This window comes from Danio aesculapii, chromosome 21, assembly GCF_903798145.1.
Source record: "Danio aesculapii chromosome 21, fDanAes4.1, whole genome shotgun sequence".
In the NCBI taxonomy this organism is placed as follows: domain Eukaryota; kingdom Metazoa; phylum Chordata; class Actinopteri; order Cypriniformes; family Danionidae; genus Danio; species Danio aesculapii.
In genome coordinates, this window is record NC_079455.1 from 39,761,801 (window position 1) to 39,783,977 (window position 22,177).

At 33.1% G+C, this 22,177-nt stretch overlaps 1 protein-coding gene and 1 long non-coding RNA gene across 4 annotated transcripts in view; one reads left to right on the forward strand and one right to left on the reverse strand.

Annotated features, from left to right (window-relative positions):
• Positions 1 to 22,177, reverse strand: part of shroom3 (shroom family member 3) — a 135,509-nt gene that overhangs the window by 27,181 nt on the left and 86,151 nt on the right. For 2 of the 3 annotated variants that reach the window (XM_056447195.1, XM_056447197.1), the window contains one exon: positions 18,529 to 18,627. In XM_056447195.1, the coding sequence (XP_056303170.1) occupies positions 18,529 to 18,627 (99 nt within the window). Of the gene's footprint in view, positions 1 to 6,846; positions 7,005 to 18,528; positions 18,628 to 22,177 lie in introns of those variants that run through there. The other variant, XM_056447196.1, reaches the window with a different exon arrangement.
• The window catches only part of LOC130215275 (uncharacterized), a 46,618-nt gene that overhangs the window by 13,922 nt on the left and 10,519 nt on the right, over positions 1 to 22,177 (forward strand). Inside the window, exon 2 of the long non-coding RNA XR_008835683.1 lies at positions 14,013 to 14,056. This is a non-coding gene — a long non-coding RNA (uncharacterized LOC130215275). The remainder of the gene's footprint in view (positions 1 to 14,012; positions 14,057 to 22,177) is intronic.

Below are 22,177 nucleotides of genomic sequence, written 5' to 3' on the forward strand. Positions count from 1 at the left end.
TAATTTTTTTTTAAATGATTTCAGTGATGTACATCAGTATGACTACACAACAATAATATGAATAAATATGAAACAGAAATGATTAGTATTATATCATTGGTAAATAAGAAACAAATGTACAAAGTGAAATGTGAAGTGACAGTAGTTTAATGTAAACATAAATCATGCATTGTGTGTTGTAGTCAAGGCCACAGAGAACTCAAAACATCCCAGAGGAATGTGGCACTGCATTATAAGCAGAATCTGGCAGTGTAAACATCAGTAAATAGATACTTCCTAAGCTAACCCCACCGACAATCTCAACTCAGACAATATTTGGACTGAGGATTTCAATTCTGTTATAAACATTTATAAACATCAATTCCTGAGAATGTGAAATAAAAGTTTGGGAAGGCTGAAGTAGATTTTTTTTGTTTTGTTGCCATTTTATTTCTGGCACAGAGTGCTGAAGTGTGTTTTTGAAACATGGCAAGAATGCCGGCATTGTCTAAAACAAAAACATTTTTGGTTTCATACGGCGTGGAACATAATGAATGTTTTTCATTTAACGATCAGCAGACTGTCTGTGACACACACACACACATACACACACACACACACACACACAATGCCAGTCTGTGCCCGATCAGTCTGCTGACTGAAGTGACCTACTAAGGGCTTTAATGATGGTGTGAGTTCAGTGGCCAGAAAGACAAAGCCAGAATGAGACTAAAGATCATGTTCAGTCAGCTGACTGGGCAAATGCAGCACATTCCTCTCTCTGCTGCTCTTCAACTATTGCCCTGTCCTACAACTTTGGGTATAACCTGTAGAAATGCAGTGATAGAAGTATTGTAGAGGTAAAGTTAACTTTAGAACTACTATGACTATACTGCTAATAATAATAATATTTATGATTAAATTATATATACAAAATATTGTAATATATCATTGTAAAATAAAAAAGCTAAACATAAACAATTTTATCATAAACAAAGCCTGCATTGTATTTTATTATTATAATTTGTAGTAGTAGTAATAGGGGGGGGGGGGTAGCAGGAGTAGTCGTAGTCGTTGTAGTACACTGTTCCACATAATTGATTTGTGTTGGGACAACATGAAGGAATTAAGTTAACTTATTAGTTTTGACAAATTTAAGTGCATTGAACATAAAACAATCAGGATGTCCCAAAAAAAAACCTCAAGAATGGTGTTGTTTCAGGCTTATTTTAATCAAGTAGTTTGAACAAGCAGCAAAATAGATTTTGAGTGTTGTAGTTGTAGTAGAAGTAGTTACAATTTGTTAAAATTTTGTTACAATTTGTTTACAATGTTGCATAATGTGTTCAGTTTAAAAGCTTAAAATGCAGTTTATTTAATTATTTTCAAGCTCTATGTTTGCTATTCAGTACGATCTCACGAGGAAACGTAACTGTTTTGCGTATTGTCAGAAAGTTGCTAACTTGTACAAAGTCATATGATTTTATTTGTATGAAAACTTACGATTTTTAAAAGGAGGTTTGGCACCAATGCCCACCCCTAACCTTAATCCTCATTGGTGGAGGAGCTAATCATTATTAATTTTTTTTTTATCATTGCTTAAATAAAATATAACATTTATTTTTACAAACTGGTGGTTACCAACATACATGATACAGTAACAGCATAAAAACAAGCCATAATGTCCAAATAAAATATTAAATTGAATAAAAAAAAATACAGCAACTGTGATGTGCCAACTAGCCATGCAACAATTAGCCGATTTCACTATTAACCGCTCTTTAATTCGTCATGGTTAATCATAAAAGCTTCTCATCACCGTGTTTCTGCATGGAAAGAAACTGCAGCAACTACAGTACTCAAAGTTATGCTGACTGTGCGTTAGCTTTAAGTTTCAAGCGTGTACACCGAGGCTAATACACACACAAGTTTGTTAATTCCAATGGAGGCGCACAGCTTGTGTGCGCATATTGGGAGCGACGTGCATGCATGTGACATGCGAGGGGCATCAAGCACTCACACTTTCCAGGTGAACCTAGTTGAAAGAATGCCGCAAGCGCACCGCGAGTCACGTGACAAAAACTGAAGCAATCAGAATATTCACATACTGCAAAGAGAAAACAAATACAAAATGAAAATACCAAATAAGTTCATAAGATAGTTGATCAAAAGTGCCTTTCAAACAGAGGTTCAGCAAACTTTGACTACATTTGTTCTCTTTAAAAGAGAAATACTTGGCTAATATGATACTTCGATTTATGATACTTGTATTTATTTTTATTTTCATTTAATTATTAATTATTGTCCTGTCATTTATTTTTAGTGTAAAATTATTACTTATGTTTAAATGCCAAAAACTTTTTTCACATATCTTTAAGTCCAAAGAGAAATTGACTGGTTTTTGTTTTTTATTATTTGTGTTTTTATTTTTGTGCTGTATTCATTGTTTACTGAGCAGCAATAAATACCGTTATGTTAAAATGTAGTGTTTTGAAATTAATGAATGCATGTATAATAATCGTTATAACCATGATTACTCCTCAGACTAATTGTACAACCAAAATCTATTATCGTTGCAGCCGTAGCTCCAACACAATCTGCAGATTTGCCAAACAAATGAATAAATGCTGGAAAAAAACATGATCTTTCTTTTCTTTAATAAAACAAATCTTCTCTAAATGTAAAATCTTTCCCAACTCTGATCCACATGTCAAATGTTGGTACTGCCTCAAACGTCCAGTGTTGTAAAATAAGTCGTTAAGTTAAATGTATGAATGAGTCTGAACAAATGAATAGGAATTAGCCACTGAGTCAAGTTACAAATTGCCATTAGATTAACAATTGCAATTATTATTATTATTATTATTATTATTATTATTATTAAATGCAAATTTAAACAATGTTTTAACGGTAACACTTTAAAATGTTCCATCAGTTAATGCATTTACCGACATGAACAAATAATTAACAATAAATTCATTACTGTATTTAGCCATCTCTGTTAACGTTAATGAAAATAAAGTTTATTTTAAGTTCACGTTAACTAATGATACATTAACTAATATTGCCAGGCGCAACTTTGGATTTTTACTAATGGATTAGTAAATGTTGAAATAGAGATTGTGGTTCTTACGTAGTTCAAGTAAAAAAAACGGTCCATCATTTTACAGCATTACCGTTATTCTAAAATGATCACTTTAAACAATACATACTCAATTAATATTTTTCATTCCTTCATTTTCCTTCAGCTTAATCTCTTATTTACTAAGGATCGCCAGAGTCGATTATTTTAGCAAATGTTTTACATAGCGGATGCCCTTCTAGCTGCAACCCAGTACCGGAAAACACCCATACACACTCACATTCACGCACACACATACACTATGGTCAATTTAGTTAATCCAATTCGCCTATAGCGCATGTGTTTGGACTGTGGGGGAAACCGAAGCACCCGGAGGAAACCCACCCGAACGCAGGGAGAACATGCAAACTCCACACAGAAATGCCAACTAGCCCAGCCGGGACTCAAACCAGCGACCTTCTTGCTGTGAGGTGACAGTGCTAACCACTGAGCCACCGTGACACCCCATTATTAATATTATAAAATGCAAATGTTAAAATAAGCAAATGACTCTGCACTGTTTGTGGAGCTGCAGTTTTTCCTCCACAGATACAAATGACAGATCTCATTTCTCAAACAATGAAGTGTCTTTTCCTCCATGTAGGCTTGTTTCCTCAATAACCCACTCTCTTAAACTCTGACCCTCCTCTACTGAGACCGAGATCAAACCCTGCATCTGCGAAACATCTGGCCTATATGATAAACTCCCATTGAAGTGTCTTTCCAGCCGCTTTAACACACCCTTCTTTAAAAGACCAACTCCTTCAGATTTGGACAAGATCTGTCATAATGACTCCAACGAGATCTGAAAGTAAAAGAACTGCAGATGACAGAAAACACCCTTGATCACCTTCTGATGCTTGGAGGGTAAACAGGAAACTCGGATCCTGAAACACTTATCTAGATTCACAGGAACGCAGACGTTTCAATCAGGGAGGAGGATAATTATGCTGCATATTTAAAATACTTGCTGTAATGTTTAATGATATGCAGATTGTGGATTAAGGTTCTAAATTACGTGACTGGCATGATTTTATTCATGTTTTGCATACATTTGAATATTTTTATGTTGTTTTTTTATATATATATTTATTTTTGGCATTTTTGCCTTAATTTGACAGGAAATAAAGTGGGAGAGAGAGGGGGGTAGGATTGGGAAAGGTCCACGAGCCGGGATTCGAACTCGGGACTTCCGGAGCACTGCCGCACCATATCTCAGCGCACTAACCACTGGGCTATCACGCCGACAGGTTTAATTTTTAAGTCTAAAAATAAAATATGGGGTGGAAAACTATAGCTGAACAAATACAAAGGGAGAGAAATAGTTGTTTTCGCTGAACTGAAAGCACAGTTAATGTATTTGTTTACATAAACAAACAATCAACAATACATTTATGACAGTATTTATTAATCCTGGTTCAATTTAGTAAGTGAAAACCAATTGTCATTAATTGTTAGGTCTTGTTGGCTCACAGTGAATTAATGTTAATAAACACAGCATCGGATTTTATGCATTAGTAAATGTTTAATAAATGCTAACATAAAACTAACATTAACTATATGTGACCCTTATTGTAAAGTGATGTGATAATTAACATAAATATTGATTAACATAAAGTTAAAGCTTATAGTAAGCCAAAATGTCAGAAAACATGACAAATAATAATCTAAAAATATAATTTAAGTGTAAGTTTTTGTTTAAAGTATTTATAAATATGCGAAAATACTAATACTACAAAAATAATTAACTTGTCAATATGACTATAGTAATGACAAAGCCCTCAGATAATTTAAATTAAAAATATTTAATCGAATTCAAAATATTAATAAATGCATAAATACTTGGGAATTTACTAAATATTTATTAAAAACAACAACATGTAAATGTGTACATAACCAGCAACAACTATGTAAACTTTAAATGTAAATATGACTATTCTAAGACTGAAAAAAAAATTGAAGTTAACATCCCTTAATTTGAGCTCAACATATTAATAGCACAATAACTCAACTTCAAGGATCCTCATCAAAGCCCTTTCTCCAGCTGATAAATGATAAAACAATAATCAGTCGAATTTAATTTAATATAATTTAATTTCTCTGCTTGATGTTTTCACAGATGCTTTAAGGACAATGCATATCTGGAAAACAAGATATGCTGGTTCTGTCTTTGAGTGAACAAAATCTCATGAACAAAAAGAAAGAACAGAACAATATTTTCCTAAAGAAATGACGATGAGTGAAAGAAATAAATCATGCCTGAATTTTAATTTCAATCTTAAAAGGATAGTTCACCCCAAAAATGTAAAGTTTACTTACTGTTTACTCTCCCTTAAGTGATTAAAAACCTTTGAGTTTATTTATTCTGTTGAACAAAGAAAGCTGAAAACCTTCCATAGTAGGAAAAACAAATACTATGGAAGTCAATGGTTACAATCTTCAACATTTCTCAAAATATCTTCTCTTGTGTTCAACACAAAACTTTAAGTCTGTAAAAATGCTGTAAGAATTGATTTGCATTGGGACAGCATAAAGGAATTAAGTTAACTTACTAGTTTTTACAAATTTAAGTTGATTTAAACATAAAACAATTAAGTTGCACTCCAAAAAGCTCAAGAATTGTGTTGTTTCAGCTCATTTTAAATAAGCAGTTTGAACAAACAGCAAAGATAAAGAGTGTAAAGGGTGAGTAAATGATGACAGAATTGACATTTATGGGTGTACTATCCCTTTTTAACATCCCTTAATTTGAGCTCAACATATTAATAGCACAATAACTCAACTTTAAGGATCCTCATCAAAGCCCTTTCTCCAGCTGATAAATGATAAAACAATAATCAGTCGAATTTAATTTAATATAATTTAATTTCTCTGCTTGATGTTTTCACAGATGCTTTAAGGACAATGCATATCTGGAAAACAAGATATGCAGATTCTGTCTTTGAGTGAACAAAATCACATGAATACACTGAAAAAAGTGTTGCACTATTGCAAACAATTTATTTGTGTTGAATTTAAACAAATTAAATTTAATAATGTTCAACTTAATTTGTTTGTTTAAGTTCAGCCCAAATAAATTGTTTACAACCACTTAACGTAAAAAAATTGAGTAAATACAAGGAATCATCTTTGAATAATTTTATTCAGTGTAACAAAGAAGAACATAAAACCAATTTCCTAATAAATCTGCATTCAATAAATCATGCCAGATTTTTAGTTTCACTCTTAAAGGGACAGTTCACCTCAAAAATCAAAGTTTACTCACCATTTACTCTTCCTCAAGTGATTTCAAACCTTTACGAGTTTCTTTATTCTGTTGAACACTGAAGAACGCTGAAAACCAAACCATTGACTTCCATAGTAGGAAAAACAAATACTATGGAAGTCAATGGTTACACTTTTCAACATTTTTCAAAATATCTTCTCTTGTGTTCAGCATAAAAGTTTAAATCTGTAAAAATTGATTTGCGTTGGGACAACATGGAGGAGTTAAGTTAACTTACTAGTTTTTACTAGTCATTTTAAAAGAGTAATTTGAACAAAGATAATTTTTTTTGAGTGTAAATAGTGAATAAATGATGACAAAATTGACATTTTTGGGTGAATTATTACTTAAAGTATCTCTTAATTTCAGCTCAACGTATTAATAATGCAAATACTCAACTTAAATGTCCCTTATCAAACCCACAACACACGATTTCAAGTCTACCCCTAACCCATCATTCCCAACACAATCATCATTTTACCTTCCAGTAAGTCTGAGCACTCTGGAGATCAGTCCAGTAGCCAAACCATTCACGCTTGTCTCTGACGGAGTCTTACAAAGAGCCCCGTCTGACCGTCCAAGAGACGTTTTCTGCTTCCTCCGCAGTTTTTTGCGGTAAAAGGCCCCGAGCAGCTCCATGTTGTCCTCCACAGATAAAACCAAGAGCCAAATGCGAAGCCTGTCCGCGCAACAATCGTTAAGACGCGCAATTAAAGCATCATTAAAATGACACGATAAGACCTTAAATAAACATCCTGCCCTCGCCAGCACTGGGGACAAACATATTTTCAGAGATAGGGAGGAAAAGGCTTGGAAATATTAGAGAGTCCTGGAGTCGGAAAAGAAAGTGATATAACTCAGAGCTGAGAGCGGACGTTAACACATGATAGCAGCGTTCGCAACATCGGACAAAGACTGAGCTTTGTGTGCATCTTCCTTTCTGTTCGTCAGTGTGATCCCATACTAGTCAACAAGCCCATCCGTGGCCAGAGGCTAGCATGGGAACAGGAAGGCCACGGCGAGGGTGTGTCGCGGGGACGCTTTCATGTGTTTCTGACCTGCAGGGGATATTACAGGTGTATTTCTCACCTGTCTGCAGGATAAAGACCTTTTCACACCAACCACCACCATAATGATAAATAGGAGTCAATATGGCATTGGTTTTATTGATGCTCAAATTTCTTTATTTTTCTTCCTGAATTCAGTTTTATTTTTTGGATTTAATTTTTTTCTTCTTTGTCGGGAGGGACTTGTTAGTGATAACGTTTTTAGTCAAATAAAATTGTCCATTCATGTGTTTCTGACCTGCAGGGGATATTAGAGCTGTAACAGCACCCATGTGTTCATGCAGGATATAAAGAGCCCTTCACACTAACAACCAGTGGTGTTAGTTACTGAAAAATAGTAGCTAGTTACAGTTAATAGTTACTTCTGTCAAAAAGTAACTCAATTACTTTATGGATTACTTACACCAAAAAGTAATGCATTACTGTTAAAAGTATTTTTGAGTTACTTTTACAAAAAAACATTTTTAATATTCCTGTTAATGCCCTTATAACGTCACTTCAGTGCTGTATAGAGAATACACTGTTGATCAGCTTTACATTTTTAATTAATTTGTAATTTTCTCACAACTAAAACAGAAGTTAGACTTAAAGGGCACCTATGGTAAAAAATCTACTTTTCAAGCTGTTTGGACAGACATATGTGCATGTATGGTGTATAGACCGTCATATTGGGGTGATATAAGCACACCCAGTGTTTTTTTTTCTATTTAACAACATAAAAAACGGCGGACCAATTGGAGCTGTTTTCAAACCGACCGCAACTTTACGTAGGAGTGCGGTCCCCCCGCCCACCAATATTGATTGACAGGCGCGTCAACATATCCTCAGTTTGTTGATTCACGTCCATTTTCAGCGTGAGTCGAATCGATATCACTAAAGGAACACGCTAGCTCTATTTTTAGATGCAAGGCTCATTGGGCTCAACACAAGATCAATATTCTCCACATTATCGCTCTAATATGAATTATTGGTTGTATCTTTAGGTAGGTTTGCAAACATGTGTACTTCTCATCGAGTCTACCTTATACTTCAGCCGTTTGCATTTCTCGCGATCCCAGAAGTTCCCTGTGATCTTAACTAGCATGCGTTTTAGAATTCTAAACATCGGTTTCTATCAGGGTACACTCAAGTCGACGGCTGGGCGCCGTGGACCGCTGCAGAAACCTATGTTTAGAATTCAAAAATGCGTGGCGCGACGATTTGGGACACTTCATGCTTCTGGTGCGCCACAGAGAGTGTCTGGTGTGCCGTGTCGCAGCTTCGAGCGGCGCATCCGGTGCCTCAGTCAAAGTTAATTCAGTGTGCGTGGTTATTAGTTTCTGTGTACAAGCTCGGTACTTGAAACTAGCACACAGTTGGCTGTAAAACTGTACAAAGACACAAATGATTTTGCACTCTCTGCTTGGTCTGTGTCAGAGTTGTACGACTGTTGTACGGCTGAATGGTGATCCTCTCTTTCCTTCTCTGTCTGCCTGTCAGACTCTGTTGCAAACGCAGAGCGGGTGAGCTCATGGCCCCGCCCCTTGTTATGTTGGCGGGAAGCCAAAACTAATTTACATGTGAAGCAACACACCCCTAAATCAGCGAACTGTGGACACGCCCCCAACATGACACTTTTTAACACATTATAATAAAAAATCTGAATTGTGTTTTAAACTGAACCTAAACTGGCACACTCAGAAGAGCCATAATATTAATATTAAATCATTAAAAAAGAGGTAAACTATGTGCCCTTTAAATAAATTAGTGTTTAAAAATTACTTAAGACGGACCAGCAGCACAAAAATATAAAAAATATCACAAGATGATAAACCAGCTGAATAATATATTCTGAAACAAAAAAAGCAAAAACTAAAGTTGCTTTAGCGTCATAAAGTTGGTGTATTTATCCCTTATGGCCTGTTTTACTGAGTGGTACAGTATGGTACAGGTTGGTACAGGTCACCTTTATCAGGCTGGAGTTTCCACTGCTAAAAGGGTACGAATGATACTCTTTTGGTGGGCATTGTGTAGGACAGAAAGTTTCAGTCGACTTCATTTTCGCTCAGGAAAATGTGAACATTAAAGCTGTACAGTTCGTTCACATATACGAGATGCACTTCTCACAAAACAGATGCTTTGTACACAAATACTTCTGTATAATGTTTATTATTAACTTTTCTATGAATAGGATTTGATTATAACTGCAGATCAATGACAGTGTGAAACAGCCTACTGTAACGTCAGCAATTATATAAAACAAATAAATAAATTCAACATATATGAACACATACAGACCGTTACAATCTCCGATGTTACCTATTACAGGACACATTTAGTCCTTATTGCGGTTCAAAAACAACACGAAATATAGCCCGCAGTCAGAGCAAACCTCTCACCTGTGTCTGTAATCTTCAGAAGCACATGTAGTCTCTGTTAGACAGTAATTCCATCATTACGAGTTCATAATAATCCAAAAGGTGATGATAATAGTTAAACATGGCAGTTTGAAAAATTTATTTGCTCTTTTTTTTCCGTCTTCTCCTTTGTTTTTTTTGCGCATCACTCTCGTGTTTGTCAGTTTCTGAAGGGATCGAGTTTGAAAACCACATCAATAATCAAGCACACGTTATTATCATCTGCTCAAGAAGTTTGTTATTTCAAATATAGACGCGCAAGCTAGCTCAAGCTAGAAAGAGAAACCACACACTAGAATTTTCTTGGCTTTGTGGCTGTTCATTAAGACGACGACAAGGTTTGTTTGAGCCCGGGTCGACCATGGCTCGTTATTATATGTATATATTATTATGGTGTTCTCTCTCGGCTGTGTATTCAAAACATGGCGATTCCTTTGTTTTCATTCTGGCTTTTTGCGCGAGCGAATGACGTATCTCTGTAAACCAATAGCATTCAGCTGCTAGCTCCGCCTTTTGGTACTCTTTGCAAAGGGTGACCAAAACGTGGTACGATACAGTTCACTTTGGCTAAAAGCATACCGTACCGTACCACTCAGTGGAAACGGGCCATAAAGCAAGTTCCTACACAGCTCGAGTAAAACTAGCGACAATATACAACAAACACAAAACCTTTATGATATAAATAAATGAAAGTATCAATTTGGTGTTACTCTGCACCAAATAAACCTCTATTATAGACAACCATAAATTTAATGCATTTTAAACAAAACAAAAACATAACAGCTGCTCTAAAATGTAATCTGAGCAATTTTCCACCTAACCACAAATTAAATGTGGTATTTTAGCAGCTTAGGGAAAGTAAGCTGTGTGTATTCTGTGAAGATCAGTCGATTCATCAGCAGATCGCTTGTGTGTCAGCTTATAAACAGAACAGCGTTGATCTTTGCAGCTTTAAAATGTTCCAGTGTCCCTTTATCTGTGGTTACACTCAGTAAACAGTGGTGAGTTTGCTGAACTGATGACCTTCACGGCCAATCACAGTCATTTCTGTTGAGCACAATGGCAAATCAGCGCCGTAGGAACACGCTGAACAGCACTCAAATGTTAGAGGTAATGGACAATTTTAAAATGTCAGTACCGATTAGTATCGAATTTCAGTATCGTGACAACAGTAACTTCTATCATTGTTGTTGTAAATAAATTTAGTCATTTGGTTATTTACTGTAGTCACTCCCCGCTGTTTCTTTTTTGTTGGATGCAATAGAAGATGTTTTAAAGAATGCTTGACTTCCATACGTTTTACTTTTCCTACTATGGATGCCACTGGCTACCACTTTCTTCAAAACAACTTTTATTGTGTTGGACAGATGAAGGAAACTGATTAAATCCAGTTGACACGAGCGTGGTGTTGACATATTGCTCAGATTCATCACAGAGTATTGACACCTGAGAACAATAACAGCATCCCATCATTCCCAGGAGAGATGTTCACACCACGTAACCCGACTCTCAGGAAATCTAAAGGTCTGACCCACAAAAAGAAAAAAGAAAGAAGAATCCCAAACGGGTCTCTCTCTCAGGCCCTGCCGTCGCCTCTCCGGCTAGGCCAGACTGCAGAGGGTGTGTCCCGCTGCCGAAACCTTATCTCACCCACTACAATAATCTGTTTGATCTGAAAGGAAACTGAAATTGGAGAATTGGATTAGACGGGATGGGGGTGTCTGAATGGTGAACTCTGAGATGTGGACACTAAATCTGTCTGGAGTGACTGTGTGTTTTTATAGATAGTGTGGGTTGCATCACAATGGATGGGACCGTATATATTATTACGTAAGAAATAATTGAAAGTAGAAGTATATGTATGTATGTGTGTGTGTGTGTGTGGTGTGTGTGTGTGTATATATATATATACATATATATATACACACACACACACACACACGCACACACACACACGCACACACACACACACATATATATACTTCTACTTTCAAATGTATGTATGTGTGTGTGTGTGTGTGTGTGTGTGTGTGTATATATAAATATGTATATATGTATATATATATATGTATATATGTATATACAAATATATGTGTGTGTGTGTGTGTGTGTGTATATATGTATATACATATATATGTATGGATGTATGTATATTATCCATATGACATTTCTTTATGTGGAGGAGCAGCGGCTCTACTCCGAGCTCCTCCCGGGTGTCAGAGCTCCTCACCTTATCCATAAGAGTGCGACCCGCCACCCTTCGAAGGTAACTTATTTCGGCCGCTTGTATCCGAGATCTTGTCCTTTCAGTCATGACCCAAAGCTCACATTGATCGGTAAATCGAAAGCTTTGCCTTTCGGCTCAGGTTTTTCTTTACCACAACGGACTGGTATTGACCACATTACTGCTGCCGCTGCACCAATCCGCCTGTCAATCTTACGTTCCATCCTTCCCTCACTCGTAAACAAAACCCCAAGATACTTGATACTTGATAACTTGAACCTGGAGATGGCAAACCACCTTTTTCCGGTGGAGCACCATGGCCTCGGACTTGGAGGTGCTGATTCTCATCCCAGCCGCGTCGCACTCGGCAGCAAACCGCCCCAGTGCATGCTGAAGGTCCATGTTCGATTAAGCCAACAGAACAACATCGTCTGCCAATAACAGAGATGAAATCCTGTGGTCCCCTAACCGGACCCCCTCCAGCCCAAGGCTGCGCTTTGAAATTCTGTATATTAAATATATGAAATTCTGAAATTAAGTATATCTGTTTTGTTTAAATGCACCAAAATACATTGCCTATATTCACTGAGAAATGGATAAACATATTCATTTTGTGTACTCAATTATGCTGAGCACTGTATGTTAAAATGAAAAAATTAAAAATAAATAAAAATTGAGAAACAAATCCTTGTCTCATATGAAAAAAAACCCCTAAACTTTTGGACTGTATATTGGATTTGCATGACAGGTCTCTGTCACATGTTATTTGGTACAAAGTATTAGCTGTAATATGTTTATGGTGAATATTGGTCTAGAAATATGTACAAATTCCTGCTTTTGGAAAGAAAAAAAGTTGTTTAAAAAGATAAATAACTTAAATTGGAGCAAAAACAAATAATAAAAACAACAAAAAAACTTTTAATTTAAACTGAATTTAAAAAAAGCAATCCAACATCTGACTAATAAAAACCCACCAGTGCAGATCAGAGCTCTTGGAGTGAACAAGATCAGACTGAGGCTATCCAGGAGACAGGTTTATGTTATTAATGTGTGTCACTGGGGGATTATGGGAAATCCTACCTCTGAGTGTGCGAATAACATCGGAATGTTCACAATTCAGGAACATGGATGAAAAACACACAAGACAGATGAACTGCCAGTGAACTAGGTGTTATTAACATCCAACAAGAAGAATCAATTTCAGCATTACGAAGAAATTGAGAGCGAGAAAGAAAAAGCTGAAATCCTGAGACATTTTAGACTCATTTCCTGTAATCATTCCATAAATACCTACTGTAAATAACTGTACGATAGCACATACACATCTGATATTAACTGCTGGGCCTTTGTGTTGGTTTCTTCTTTGTTTTATTCATATGCATATTCTTAAATGCTATAAAAACATCACTGTCTGTAAAACTCCTATTGATCAAGTCAACTGTTTCCCCAATGATGTTTACTAGAGCAGACATTTTCACAGTATTTCCTATAATATTTTTTCTTCTGGAGAAAGTCGTTCTTGTTTTATTTCAGCTAGAATAAAAGCAGTTTTTTATTTTTTTTTAAACCATTTTAAGGTCAATATTATTAGCCCCCTTAAATAGTATTATTTTCGATTGTCTACAAAACAAACCACTGTAATACAATGACTTGCCTAATTAACTTACCTTGCCTAATTAACCTAGTTAAGCCTTGAAATGTCACTAAGCTGAATACTAGTATCTTGAAAACTATCTAGTACAGTATTATTTACTGTCATGACAAAGATAAAAGAAATCAGTTATTAGAAATGAGTTATTAAAACTATCATGTTCAGAAACGTGTTGGAAAAAATCTTCTTTCTGTTAAACAGAAATTGGGGAAAAAAATCCCCCCCCCCCCCTGTATATTTTAAATTTTTTATAATAATAATAATTCTGCCAATAATTCAGACTTCAACTGTATATATTTGTACTTTCAGGTCTTGCATTACGATGTCTGCAGCCACATATTCAGACACCAAAGGTAAGTTGAACATCTGAATCAGTCTAGGGTCATTTTATAAAGCTTGTCTGGAGGTTTGAACTTGGCAACAAAACATGGAATCACATTAAGACTAGTGTTTATATGAGAAGGGTGGGAAATATTGTGCAGGATATCAGTGTGTGTGTGTGTCTCCGAGGTAATCAGCACACCATCTGTCGGAAGTCCACTGAATGCTAAGAATATTACATTATTATTACATTTTTACATATACAACATTTCAATGATCTTATATGCTCAACAATTCATTTATTTCATTAATTGTTATTTTGTAAAATTGTGAAATAGTGTTACAATTTAAATGGTCTCTATTGTAGTATATTCAAAAATGTAATATAATTTTATATAAATATAAAAAAAAAAAAAATACAAAATAAATCCTACTTTTTGTGCACTATAATGCTATGTTTACATATAAACTAGCTTTTATTTGAAAATTAATGAATGAATGAATGTTTTTTATTTAAATATATTTAAAATTAGATTTTATATGACGCCTGGATTTCCAGCATCATTACTCATGATCACACAGCAATTTGTAACTCTTTGATTTAGTGGCTATTTTGTATGAATACACGATCTCATTCATAACATTTAGTAGGATTTGCTCATGGTTGGGTTTAGAGGCGGGGTTGGGTGGCACACCTCCTTTTAAAGTTCGTACATTTTCCTACGACTGACCTTAGTATGACTGAATTAGCCACTAAACTGACAAAACGTAAAATAATTACGTTTCCTCGTAAGATCAGGGTGCATTACTCTATCAATAGTTTTCTGTTTCACACACGATCCTTCACAAATCACTCTAATATTATTTGAAATAGTCCGTAACATCATAAACAATAATAAATAAATTAATAAATAATAATTGTAATACTTTAATCCGCTGCATAAAACATATGCTGGAATAGTTGGCGGTTCATTCTGCAGTGGCGACCCCTGATATATTATGGACTAAAGCTGCGGTCACACTGCATTGTTCTCCCCACAGACTTCCAGTCATACGCACGTGAATGTGGCAGACTGGAAACGCAAGCTCATGCGTCAAGTTTTGCAGTTCGTTGCGTTGTAAAGTTCAAGCTTGGTGAACTCTGACCAGCGAAATCGCATCACGTCACTGCGTGAGACCAATCAAAGATCAAACATGACCTCTCTGTACAGGAATTTAAAATATGGGCTAATCGCTTGCTTTTTTATATCCAATCGTCTTGTTTAATCCCACTCATTTTCACTGCGCCATACGACAGAATTTCGCATGCTCAATCTATAGTGTAAGTGTGGCATAAGCCGAAAGAAATTAATGTAACCTTTAATTAATACAATTTTTCTTATTTCTTTTCACATATTTAAAGAAAGTCACTGAGACCTCAATGAAAAAAAAAAGAAAAGAAAAGATATGCCTTGTTCCTTTTTTAAATTTGACATTTTACATCCAAAACCAAGCTCCTGGACGTCTTGTGACCTTTCCATCACAGCCTTATTGGGCTGAAAGTGCTATTTGAGACGGGGTCATCTTGCTATTTACAGCGTCTGTACACAGCACTCCAGTTTTATTTACACAGAAACAGAGAGGAAAAGAAAAAGAGAATCCAGGGAAAAAAAGGATAAAGTTCATTTTGGCATGCGAGACAACAGCATAATCTTGCCTTTCTCCGAAAATCCCCTTAAACGGCCTGTAAACAAGTCAGTAATAGTGGATTTAGTGTAAACGGAGACGGGATGCACTGAGAGTCACCCCTAACATGACCAATAAAGCCAAATCTACTTCAGCACTTCCTCTTCCTGTTACAGGCACATTCATTTCCTGTTTCCCACTCAAGATGAAAAATAAAAGTCGTTTCCTATGAATCACCTTTGACGAATGATAAGAGTTATTATAGTAAAATAAAAACAAAAAACAAACCTCAAAACAATTTATGTGAATTTATGTATATTATATTATGTTATGTTATATTTTATTATATTATGTTATGTTATATTATATTATATTATTGTCTATTATATTATGTTATATTATATTATATTATTGTCTATTATATTATATTATATTATGTTATATTATTGTCTATTATATTATATTATATTATATTATATTATATTATATTATATTATATTATATTATATTATTGTCTATTATATTATATTATATTATATTATATTATATTATATTATATTATATTATATTATATTATTGTCTATTATTGTCTATTATATTATATTATATTATATTATATTATATTATATTATATTATATTATATTATATTATATTATATTATATTATTGTCTATTATTGTCTATTATATTATATTATATTATATTATATTATATTATATTATATTATATTATATTATATTATATTATATTATATTATATTATATTATTGTCTATTATTGTCTATTATATTATATTATATTATATTATATTATATTATATTATATTATATTATATTATATTATATTATATTATATTATTGTCTATTATTGTCTATTATATTATATTATATTATATTATATTATATTATATTATATTATATTATATTATATTATATTATTGTCTATTATTGTCTATTATATTATATTATATTATATTATATTATATTATATTATATTATATTATATTATATTATTGTCTATTATATTATTGTCTATTATATTATATTATATTATATTATATTATATTATATTATATTATTGTCTATTATTGTCTATTATATTATATTATATTATATTATATTATATTATATTATATTATATTATATTATTGTCTATTATTGTCTATTATATTATATTATATTATATTATATTATATTATATTATATTATATTATATTATATTATATTATATTATATTATATTATTGTCTATTATATTATATTATATTATATTATATTATATTATATTATATTATATTATATTATATTATATTATATTATATTATTGTCTATTATTGTCTATTATATTATATTATATTATATTATATTATTGTCTATTATTGTCTATTATATTATATTATATTATATTATTGTCTATTATATTATTGTCTATTATATTATATTATATTATATTATTGTTTATTATATTATATTATATTATTGTTTATTATATTATATTATTGTTTATTATATTATATTGTATTATTGTTTATTATATTATATTATTTCAGCAAGTTACTACAGTTCAAATAATGTACGGAAATAAAATAAAGTAACTAAAAGCACAAAAATTTCCCAGTGATGGGTTGAAGGGCATCTGCTGCATAAAACATATGCTGTATAAGTTGGCGGTTCATTCTGCTGTGGCAATCCCTGATTAATAAAGGGACTAATCCGAAAAGAAAATGAATTAATTAATGAAAAGCACAAATAAATAAAGTTTAAAACTTAAATTGAAGTCAAAACTTTTAACTAATATTTCTATATTATATTATATTGTATTATTTTATATAATATAATATAATATAATATAATATAATATAATATAATATAATATAATATAATATAATATAATATAATATTTATTATATTATATTTCAGCAAGTACTACTTCAGACTAATGTTATAAAAAAACTAAAATAGCCAAAAGCACAAATTAATAAGTTTAAAATTTTAATTTAAATCGAAACTATTTTATTTTAAATAGTTATTTAAATTACATAATATTATATTTATATATTAATATAAATGTTTTATTTCAGCAAGTTACTACAGTTCAAATAATGCTTTAAAATAATATAATTAACCAAAAGCACAAAAAAAATGAAAGTTATAAATTGAAATTAAACTTAATAAAAGCAACATGGTGATTTCTAGTATTTAACTTGTATCTCAATATAAAAAAAAACACGTGCAGATCAGGGTTATTAGAATAATCTAAAACTAAATCCATGAAAACATTTTTGTTAAAAATAAACTATTATAAATATAAATTATTGCATTATAAAAATGGTATGTGTAAAATTATAATTCTCCTTTCATTTCATATAACTCATCTAGAATTGTATAATAAAAAATATAATGTTGTGTTTGTTAATACACACTTATTTTTTATGATATATAAACATTTAAATTTATGATTTATTTTTAAGCAGATTTAAGCAACAAATAATAGTAAAAAGTCATATTTAAAATGTTTATTTAAAATTATATATTGTTTTATTATGTGTGTGTGTGTGTGTGTGTGTGTGTGTGTGTGTGTGTGTGTGTGCGCGTGTGTGTGTGTGTGTGTCATCGTAGCTGATAATTATAATAGAAATGACAAATTACTGTGTATTATCAAATACTGTGACCGTTTTCAATACTAATGCCGTTTTCATACCATAAAATTCTCATACCTTTACAACACGTCTGTGTGTGTGTGTGTGTGTGTGTGTGTGTGTGTGTGTGTGTGTATGTACTGTATGTATGTGTTTATATACAGTATGTATGTGTAGTCATGTCCAAACAGAGAATGCCATACCTGTTTTTAATGCGTAGTTTGACTCCTCCGCTGCATTTGTTGTCTCTGGACGGACTGAGAGGACGCAGGTCAGAACAGCAAGGTCCTGGACAACACTCTCTACAAACACACACACACAGCTTCAGGTCACAAACTCACTCTATACATGTACGATCAGATGTCCAGAGCGAAACGAACCTTCCAGCACAGTTCAGTCAGATCAGTTCATTAAAACTGTAAGAACCAGTTCAGAGATGACTGTGATTAGATTATGATGACATCACAACCATGAGCTCATTCAGAAAAAACAGGTCAGCAGCTAGTGTGTGTGGAGACGTCTGCATCGTGTGTGAAAAGTATATGATGGACAAGACTAAACCAGACTGATTAAACAGGAGTTGACGAGACCATTGTGAAAGCGTGCACATCCACAGTCTAGACAGCATGAGTTCATCGGTTTGTGTATGAGGAGTATCTGTTTGCTTTTTGAGGAATCAATGTTCATTGAAAAAAAACAAAACAAGCTAAAAGTTAAATTTATCATGTTGATACTTTAATCTTCCTGTCGTGTTCGGGTCAAATCTGACCGATTTACAACTTAAAATACTCATAAATATTGTGTTTTACATCTGATTGCCTCAAGGCCATATGATATCCTCCACACTATGTACTTGAACTTTTAAGAGTGATTATCACCTCTTTCATTAAATTTAGCGTGTTTTAATCCACCTTGTTACACTTGTGGTGTTCCGGACCAGAAGTGACCACCATAAGAAAATGACTGGGTATCCAGACTATATTCATCCATCAGATCGTATGAATTCATACCATTCTCTGGATCAACCAGGAGCACTTTTAGCTTAGCTTAGCATCAGTTATTTTATTGGATTAGACCAGGGGTCACCAATCTCGGTCCTGGAGGGCCAGTGTCCCTCCAGGGTTTAGCTCCAACTTGCCTCAACACACCTGCTTGGGTGTTTCAAGTATACCTAGTAAAAATTTGATTAGCTTGTTTTGTATTTTAAAAATACAACAAAATACTTTTACAAAGGAAAATGACAATTTTTTTCAGTAGTTCTATTGGATTAATACTTTTACTATTAAACTGACTCTGCGAAGTAAACTTTGAGTATACGTTTACATAGACACCAATAATCCAATTTTAATACGATTTAGACAATACTCTGATTAAGAGTCTACCATGTAAACAGCATTTTTTGATTCATTTAATCCGATTTAGGTCATAATCGAACTAAAGAAAAATCTAATTAAAGAGCCCCTATTATGGGTTTTTGAGAATGATCTTCCATGTAGTGTGTGTGTAACACAGCTCTAAGTGAAGTGAAATATCCAGCTGAGGCTCAAATCTGTAAGTTAATTTATAAATGAGTCGACTTGTAGTGCTTCAAATGAATCGTCTTGATAAGTCTTTAGCCGTTTCGGCGTGACGTCGATACGAAACTTAAGCCCCGCCCAGTTGTTGCCCGCACAAACCTGGGAAAGTTGAAACCTGCGGCCCCTTGAATCAAGTCATGAAGAGGCTGTGCTCAGCTGGATAATATTGGAAGTGTGAGGGGAAAGTTAGTGTTATTTTCTCTACCCAAAGATGAAACTGTGAATAGTCAGTGGTTGAGGTTTATTCTTGCAAAAATACTTAAGCATTATAGCCCAGCCTTGTGCTGTGTTTGATTAGGGTTGGAGCTAAAATCTGCAGGACACCGGCCCTCCAGGAACAAGTTTGGTGACCCCTGGATTAGACCATTAGCATCTCGTTCAAAAATGGCGTATAACTAGTGCTAGTGCTATGTCCTTAATCACCGTCTATACCAGGGGACTGGAACCCTTTTTTTCAGCAAAGAGCCATTTCAGATTTTTTTTATCAAATGTATTTTTTTAAAGAGCCATTGGGGGTGCGTATATAACAAAACCTCTATTTATTAATAAACAAAACCTTTATTTATATTCATGCATAACTCAAAAATAAACAAATATAACGCATCACTATGTATAAATAAAGGGAATTTATAGATTTTTTTCTTTTTGCCATCACCACTAATGAATGTTGTTTGAATTTACGTTTGCGAGGTTTCCATAGAAATGTAAGTTGCTTGCCCTTTATTGGTGTCACGTTGTTGTTAAGTTAATGTTGTCAATGTTGTTAAGTTAAACAACAGCATCACATAAGCACATTGGTTAAAAAGTCATTGCACTGTAAACGGAGTTCTTATTCATTTTGCTGTAGAAAATACAATAAAAGGGGAATTATAATTGTATTTTCAATAGGAAACTGATTTCTAGTGACAGTTATAGTTTTTTAAACTTTATTATTGAAGAGAGAGAGAGAGAGAGAGCTGGAGAATCACATATTTTTGGTCAAAGAGCCACATGTGTCTCCCGAGCCATAAGTTCCCTACCTCTGGTCTATACCCTCATTCACTATTCCCTACACTAGTATAGTGCAGTTGAAGGACTAAATGAAAATTCGAGCACTCAGTACACAGAAAGAATATATTTTGTTTGTGCTTTGCTGGTTGATAAATCTTTCCAGTGGATTAAAATGTCAATTTCTTTGGTCAGACCCTGTGGTAGTTATTTTAGCGAGCTGTCTATTGGCAATGAAACTATTTTGATTTCTTTCATTTATTGTTCATTTTACATTTTCAGTGCTTATTTGTATTTTCACTGCAGTTATTTTATGTCTAATTCTAAATGCGGGATCATAAAAAGAACATTCAAAAAGCAACTCATGTAAACACCGCAACCATATTATCGTCTTATTCAGATTAAGACAAATAATTCGATTACTGATGTCCATGTAAACGTAGTCACTGTTTGATAGCTTTTATATCACCGCGTTTACCTCTACTCCTACTTATTTTTTATGCTGTTTGTTTTAATGACAAACATTTGGCATCAGCAGTCCATCCAAAACTGCTATAATTTCTACAGTATACTCGTTCTTCACAGATTGTTTTCAGTTCTTCTTTAAATGGAGTCAATAATGTCTAAAGTACCAATCAGAGGGTGCATTTTTATGTTGTCATCATGTAGAATTCTATGTTACAGTATTTTAACAATACAAAAATACAAGACACTAATGTATTTTGATATAAAATATTAAGGCATTTTTATCAACCCTATTAAATACACATTACAAAATACTATTTTGTACTTGAAATACATATTTGACATAATAATAATAATAATAATAATAATAATAATAATAATAAACTTTAATAAACGAATAAAACTATTTATTATAATAAAATAATACTTTTTTATGTAGCGCCTTTACAAGTGGCATCTCTAGGCACTTTACAGACATATAAAATGTGCAGCAGTAAAAGATACAAGGATGAACTCCAAAAAAAAAAATGCAATAATAATAAGAATTAAAAACACATAAAATAATAATATTAGTAATAGATCTAAAAATCAAATAAAAGCTACCCTAAAAAATTAAGTTTTAAGAGATTATTTAAAAAGTACTCAGGGATTCTCCATTGCAAATATCACATGTCATAAATACTCCCCATCCCTGTATTTTAGTACATAATTTCAAAATACATGACAGGTATATACATTTTTTTTATTCTTGCCTGATTTTTTTTGTAGCGTTTACATCATCGCAGAATCCATGTTGTCAGCGTTTGTCACTGATGAATGCAGT